Source organism: Prunus mume, linkage group LG2 (genome assembly GCF_029339155.1).
Source record: "Prunus mume cultivar Tortuosa linkage group LG2, ASM2933915v1, whole genome shotgun sequence".
In the NCBI taxonomy this organism is placed as follows: Eukaryota; Viridiplantae; Streptophyta; class Magnoliopsida; order Rosales; family Rosaceae; genus Prunus; species Prunus mume.
This window is the reverse complement of record NC_142699.1, coordinates 38,993,156-39,001,120: the sequence shown is the minus strand read 5'-3', so window position 1 is coordinate 39,001,120 and position 7,965 is coordinate 38,993,156. Positions and strand designations below refer to the sequence as shown.

At 48.1% G+C, this 7,965-nt stretch overlaps 1 protein-coding gene across 1 annotated transcript; it reads left to right on the top strand.

The window, feature by feature from the left end:
- Positions 1–3,298: 3,298 nt before the first annotated feature.
- LOC107880495 (uncharacterized) lies at positions 3,299–7,609 on the top strand. The gene is made up of 5 exons (XM_089044585.1): positions 3,299–3,596; positions 5,696–6,406; positions 6,508–6,586; positions 7,054–7,135; positions 7,238–7,609. The coding sequence occupies exons 1-4, from the start codon at positions 3,299–3,301 to the stop codon at positions 7,082–7,084; spliced, it is 1,119 nt and encodes a 372-aa protein (XP_088900711.1). The 3' UTR covers positions 7,085–7,135; positions 7,238–7,609.
- Positions 7,610–7,965: the final 356 nt, after the last annotated feature.

The window sequence follows — 7,965 nt, the reverse complement described above, 5'->3', positions numbered from 1 at the left end:
AGGGAAACTCGAAGAAAGGGCGCTGGAAATACGGTCGTAACGACCATCGCGGCGCCGCTACGAATCACGATCGTGCCAGAAGTCTTCACCCCTGCTGAACACAACATACGAGACCGTTACGATGAACGAGCATGACCAAATCCCGCCAACGAACCAAAAGCCCAATCGGCGGGATAATCGAGACATCGCAAATTTCGCGATACCACCAGCAGCCACAACACCAAGACATCGATGCGAGGAAGATCGCGTTGAGCGTCGATTCGGAAGGAAAGCTGGATCATTACATCGCCAGCCACCAGGCACCAAGACCAACGCGAATCGCCAGATCAACATGATCAAGCACTATCGAGGCCCTACTCGGCGGGACCCTCCAACCGTTCAATGAAACAAGATGTGCGTGCGCTCACTACCCCGTGTCTTGGTATAGAGGACGATCGGTCTGCAAGGTCCCGAAGGTGGGGTGGAGCCCATCACATTCTGTGAAGAAGAAGAGGAAGGGATCATTTACCCCACGATGACCCAATGATCATTCGGGCCGAGATCGCCGACTCACGATGTAGGTCGGTGCTAATCGACACCGGAGTTCGGTGAACGTAATTTTGCCGATGCGCGTTCAAGGATCGGGAATTGCCGACAAGCATGGTCAATCGGCAAATAACGCCTCCGCTTTTCACGGGATGCGGTCCACCGATCGGCAAGATGTCATCGCCCACGCCTTGGCGTCTCCCCAGAAAACAATAACCTACGACCAATTCCTCATTGTCGATTGCCCAATGGCGTAACGTCATCGTTGGCGCTTAACGGCACTCACCGTGGTCAAAGCCCACCTATCCTCACATGTTGCTGATCAAGTTCCCTACACGCACGCAGGCGCCATCCGGTGACGGCTAATTTAGCGACGGACGCCCTATGCCACGGCTCTTAAGTCGGTAACTTCGTAAGCCGCCAATGGAAGCCATGACCGTGCACGGGGACTACCGAACGGTAACGGGCCCATAGATGACCCAGGAGGAAACGCCAACACCGGTGGCACACCGTCAAGAGCTCAAACCGTGGTCCTAACGAGGATTTACCCGATCGATGGGTAAAAATCGCACCAACCTAGATCCCGACCTCCGAAGACATCATCGACTTTACGGTAACGGCGAGGTCTTCGCTGGTTTTATGACGATATGCCGGCATATCACTGACGCCATCACCACAAGCTCAAGATCTCCACCGCCCACAAACCGGTCGAGACGAGCGCCTCTTATACGATGCCGAACGTGCGAGGCGATGCGTGCCGGTTGACAAGCTCAAAGCCATCGGCTTTATCGTGAAGCTACGACCGCCCGCTTGCCAACTCGCCATGGTTCGAAGGCCAAGGGAGGATGGCGGATGTGTCAAGACTATACCGACTGAATAAGGCTTGTCCGGCGATTTCGCTGTCGAGAATCGACCACTCATCGACGCTATCGGACACGAGCCGCTTAGCTTCATGGACGCCTATTCGTGATACAACCAGATCTTTATGGACCCGCGATAGAGAACATACGGCATTCATCACCGACCGCAGCTTGTATCTGTTAAACGTCATGCCCTTCGGCTTGAAAACACGGGAGCAACTTATCAACGGCTCGTCAACCGGATTTTTGCTAAGCACATCGGCGCATTATGGAGGTATATGTCGACGACATGTTGGTGAAAAGCCAAACGGCAGGGGGGCATCTGGAAAACCTAGCCTCATGTTCGCATACTAAAGGACTACCGAATGAGGCTGAACCTAATGAAGTGCGCCTTCGGTCTATCTTCCGATAAATTTCTCGAATTTATGATCAGTCAAAGGGGAATCGAGGCTAATCCCGAGAAAATCAAAGCCATAATCGACATGGAAACGCCGAAGACACAGAAGGACATTCAAAGCCTTACCAGACGTGTCGCTGCCGACACGCTACATCTCCAAGGCCACCGACAAGTGCGTGCCGTTCTTCAAAGCTTTGAAAGGGGGCAAATATTATATCGCATGGACTCCCGAATGTGACCAGGCATTTCAAAACTTGAAGAACTACATGAGCCGTGCACCGCTATTATCGAAATCGCCCGAAGTACTCCTCCTATACCTTCGGTATCCAACACCGCCTAGCTCATTGATACGGAAGCGAGAAGGTAGAGCTACCAATTTTCTATGTCGACAAGGCACTCAGAGCACGAGCTCGGTACCCACCCTTAGAGCAATTAGCATTGGCCAGGTCGCCTCGGCGAAGGCTTCGCCATACTTCCAGCGCACGAGATCATTGTTCGACAAACCACCCTTCGCAGTACTCCAAAAGCCAAAACGTCGGGCCAATTGGTCAAATGGGCAATCGAGTTGGGCGAATTTGACATCTGATTCAAGCCAAGCACGAGCTTGGTATCCCATCGACCGGAGAAAATGAACGCCAGCGCTTTGACACCTCCATCCTCTCGATTCTCGCACGTGGATGACTCGGCAAACCAGCAAGGCGTGGTGCCGCTTGGTGTTAACCACTCCGACGGTGGCAAAGTCGAGTATGCCATCCGATTCAACTTCCGGACCTCTAATAATGAGGCAGAGTATGAGCCTCTCTTGGCTGGCCTTCGACTAGCCAAGAGCATGGCGCGAGCGATGATCAGCATTCACAAAGTGACTCACCATCGTGAATCGGATAACGGCGACTTCGCAGCAAATGACGCCTCTATGTCACCTACCTATCGAGAACTCACCAACTTCTGCAGAATTTTAGGCCTACGAGATACGGCATCCTCAGTCGAAAATAGCCACGCGATGCGCTCGCTTAGCTTCGGCAATAAATGACAAAATCAGGAGAAAGGTACTGGTGGAGATATTATCCCAACCAAGCACGACAACTGTTGAGGTATGTATCGTATGGTACGAAGACACATGGATGTCTCCGATCTATGCTTTCGACAAGCGAACCCTTCCTACCGATAAGTCCCAAGCTTGGAAGCTCCGTTACCGATCGGCAAGATACACAGTCATCAACGATGTTGCATAAGCGAGGCTAGACCACGCCGTATCTAAAATGCTTGACCAAAGAGCGGGGACTACATCCTTCGGGAGGTCTACGCAGAGTCTGCGGTGACCATTCGAGGTCCCGATCGCTCGCACACAAAGTCTTCCGACAGGGATACTTCGGCCGACTTTGCACCAAGATGCGAGCATGTTGGTCAAGAAGTGTGACAAATGCCAACGATTCGGTAGCATCCCTCACATTCCTGCCGAGCCACTCTCACCGACATTGTAAGCTCGTGGCCATTCGCCCAATGGGGGTTAGACAAAATGGCCTCGGCAGTCCTCCTCTCTTCGGTCACTGCAACGCAAAAATTTATCGAGATATCTCATTTATGGCAATCAACTATATCGAAATGGGCAAGTATACTTACTCTCGGCAGTGACAAGTTGAGCTTTGATGAGATTGGGGTGAAGAGAAACTGGATAAACCTCTCCGGGGACCTTCACCTCACCCTCTCGATCGCGGATTTCCGCTCAGAGCGCCTACCGCCTTCAATTTACCGCACAAAAGGGAACAGTGTAATTAACTTTTCCGAAGGAAGACACACTAGAAGTCCTACCGACGGTAGGATGGCCTACCGGCAATTTGGAACGTGGTGGGAATGTGGAAACGGACGGATGTCCCGAGGGCGACTCGATCCACCGAACAAAAGCACCCGCGTTTCCTCCACGTTTCGGGAGGTTGGCACGGCGTTGACAAAATGGCGCTCGATAGCCTTGAGCGATTAGCTCCAACCCAACCCCATGATCGGCGGACTTGACCGTAACGCTATACTGGTGAAAGAACTGCCGTCTGAAGGCTCTCCATCGCCACCATGCGAAGGTTGTGACCATACCCATTAGCGCTACCCGGTTGGGGTTGGCCGAAGCATAGCCTATCTGCGCCGTAATCCTTTGAACGGCAGGCTGCAGAGGGAGCCTCACTCCTTGCGTAATACGTCCGTGAAGAAGACGACTTCGCCGTTCTTTGGGCTGTAGAGATTCGGTAGGATTTGGGATCCTCATCCCTACCGAATCTGGTATGAGGTAATCAGCGCGGAACCTCGCGATCTCCCTCTCGGTGATCCTATTGGACTCTAAGTAGTCTACGCCAAGACGATCTCCTTGAAATCCCCATCCACTCGGGATTGCTGGGAAGACTACCAAACCCTCGGCCGAATGGGACGGTTCGAGTGACTCTCACGGCGGAAGTGGAGGCCTCTCGCGGCGACTAGCGCCACCTGGGTGGCTTGATTAACGTGGCGACCGCCGCTATAAATAACAGCCAACGGCACCGAGCGATCATCAAACCCTTTCCGATACCATGTGCGAACGGAGTGGGCTCTTCACCGAGTATCTCGACATCGGTATCACTTCCGCCTCGCATCGGCCCGCCGCTTCACCGCCGAGTCAAAGAGACTATCCGATGACCCTTCATCGACGCATTGGGCTCGCGTCAAGAATGACTCGCTATCGACATCTACAAAACAGGGAAAAAGGAAACTAAGGTTCTCACGGATGCTATCCTATCGTCCCTACACTCCTACCTATGGCGACTAGACTACCGAATGGAACCATATGGTCAGTCTAGTTCAAACCAAGGAAGGAAGTAACTCTCAAGATAAACAAGGGAGTATGTCGGGTTACCGAACGGTACCTTAGATCGAAGTTCGATAGGAAACACGAACGTGCTTCGATTGTCTAGTCGGAAATCGCTTTTCTTGCATATCGTCTCGTCGGAAATCGCCGCTACCGTAAGCCCTTGACGGAAATCGCCTTGAATGCCGAAGCTCTCGCCGGAAATCGCCTCAAATAGAGCTCTCGTTTCTCACAAAGTGCGAAGTGATTTCGCTCCGGGTCATCCTATTTATAGGAGAGAAGTCGCAACGGTACACCTCGAAAAACCAAACGGGCGCATTAATGTGCGCGCGCCATGATTACTCTCGCCACGTGTCGCTCATCCTATGAGGGACCGACGGCACGCGAGGCACGGAAGACGAGGCGCTCGGACGTCCTTTCACCCGTCCGCTCGACGCGACCTTCCGACTTCGACGCCACCTCCGAGTGAACAAGGACGAAAGAGCCAAAATTGAGTCCCTCCACCACTGGATTACCGAAGCGGTAGGGCAGCGTTCCCTTCCGAGGACAACTTCAAATCCCCTTCCGAGAACTCGCAAGAGGACTTGGGGGACTCTGTTTATACCAAAATGAACATCCAATGAACATCGGACACGAGACCGAGCTACGGAGCCTTGACATCTAGCTTCGCACCGTATCTACCGACGCTCTATTAGAAACCTTACCTCACAGGACACGTGGCGGTCCCACAATCGATGTCCACATCCCACATCGGAGCAAAATGCACACCTCCCAAGGCCTATAAAAGAGGACAACTATCCCGGCTTGGAGGTAATCAATCGAACTCACGGCATACCGCCTATTGATCTGTAATTCAAACTTACCAAATTGTACTTACTTAAGCATCGGAGAGCCTTCGGCGGTACACACTGTGCCCTAGGACTTACGCGAAGCTATCTTACAGTATAACGCCTACCGAGGCCATAGCATACCGAAGGAAAAACATATCACTAAGTTGCGCGGGAAAAGTACAGAACCATTTTTCTGCGTCAACACATAGCTTCACATCCCTCTGTGAATTGATTATTGAAAATTGTGAGAGATTAGAAAGTTTGGTGAGCAGTGGGCCCGTCAATGTTGTGGAGTTGCTAACTATAATAGGTTGTAGTGGTCTACAATCTATTCCAGATTTAAACCTCTTCACATCGCTCCGTGAATTGACCATTAGATCTTGTCAGAGATTAGAAAGTTTGGTAAGCAGTGTGCCCGTCTCTGTTGTGGAGTTGATAATAACAAATGCCCCTAATTTAGAGACTCTTCCAAGTTTAGACAACCTCACATCTCTCTCTCAGTTGGTGATTGTTAATTGTGGGAAATTAAAATATCTGCCCACAGGGCTACACTGCTGCGCTAGTTTGAAGAGATTGGAACTTGGTGAGTTATGGGAGGAGCTCGATTCGTTTCCTGATTTCCATCTTCTTGGAACATCACAACTTCAAACATTATTGTTGACCGGGTGGCCCAAGCTCAAGTCTCTGCCTCACCAAATTCAACACTTCACCTCTCTAACATATTTGTCGATAGAGTGTTTCGATGGAGTGGAGGCTCTTGAGGATTGGTTGGGTAACCTTACATCCCTTACGACGCTAACAATTTCTTTTTGCAAGAATCTCATGAATCTACCTAGTGTCAGAGCTATGCAACGCCTCACCAAATTAAAAACTCTAAGAATTTGCGGATGTCTCCTTCTGCAGCGAAGATGCACTGAGGACAGTGGCCCAGAGTGGCCCAAGATTTCTCACATCCCAGATATCTACAGTAATTTCTTCTTTCCTGAAATCAAAATTCCTTTTCATTCTTCACCTTGCGGTTTAACTAGAGTTTATTCATTCTGAATAATTTCTCCATTTTTTTGTCAGTTGATGGCCAGCTAGTATACATATCGCCTCTATACTCACCATGTTTTCGTAATAGCTCCCACTTTGACAGTGAAGAAATGTAAGGTTTTCGAACTCCCACTTCCACTTGTCTTCTAATGGGCCCGTCTCTTATTTCGAATATAATCTTCTCTTTTATGGGGAAAGACTTGAAAGGAAGGCGTAAGATGTTTTTTAATTGCTGATTTTATAAAGAATTACGGAAAATATCAAGTAAAAAAGATTTTAGTAATTTCTCTTAGCTGCATCCAGACTTATCTTAAACTCATGCTTTCAATCTTAATTATATTAGCATAGTTTATCGCCGCGAGTACCTAGAGAGGTTTTTGGCTGCTTAATTTTTGATAATATTGCTGCTATTGTTTCAGTAGAAACTAAATTTATTTTTATTTGTGAAATATTACCAATGAGTTGATCTTAAGTTGTTTAACTTCTGCTTTGACACAGATGTTGGTCTTTCGTCTACAAGTTTCAGTAATTTATGTTGTTCAGGAGATTATCTGCATTCACTTTTTACCTTTGTTTTAGGTCTTTTAATCAGCATTGGTTGTCTGATTGAGTCTCACCACTTGTCACCACCTGTGGATTCTTTATCACCGCTTGTTTAGAGGTAATGTGTCTAGTCTGAGTAAATATTCTTGTGCATTGTTAATTTCAGTATTTCTGTTATATGAAGTTGATAAGGCTGAGCATTTTTGCTTTTTCTTTTCAGGGCCTGAGGGGCCATCTCTGTTGCGCCATGTAATTGATGCAAACATGCAGGACTTCCACATTTTTTAGCATATTCATCATCTCCAAGGACAAAAAATGAAATGGAGCGGAGTTCCTTTTTTTAGCATAACCGTTGACAAATATTTACGTCTTAAGCATTAGTTTCAGTACCAACATTGTTCCGACATACCCTGTTCTCTAATGCCAGGATGTGCGTATAACCTTTGTTGGTTGGCATGTCAACCCATTTCTTGTCTGTAATTGATATAACCTTTTGTTGCAATTTATAGATGATAGTTGCAAGCTTTGTACTATGATATGTTGAAAGTTGGAATTTCTTCTATATATTTTTTCCTAAGTTGTTTTGGTGTTATATTTGACCTGTAGGCAGAGTTGGGATTCAGGTAGAAACTCATGTCTGCATCATGCCATACACTGTGTGGCCCAAATCTAGTACTTTTCAACTGTTGCGATCTGGAATCAAGTACTTTTTGCATGAAGAAATGTTAATGTTCTTTTTTTCTTTTTCTAGAATTGAAAGTGGTATTTTTGTTTTTGTTTCTGTTTTTGCTTTTGGGGTTTCGAAGCGAGCTGATAGAGTGAGAAGGGCATGGATGAGAAAGTGGTATTATCATGCATTGCAATAAAATACTCAACTGATCGGTTTGTTTGGTTTGTAAAAGGCAAAGACTTTCTTGGGTTTATAGAAGAACAGGGGAGGACAATTCA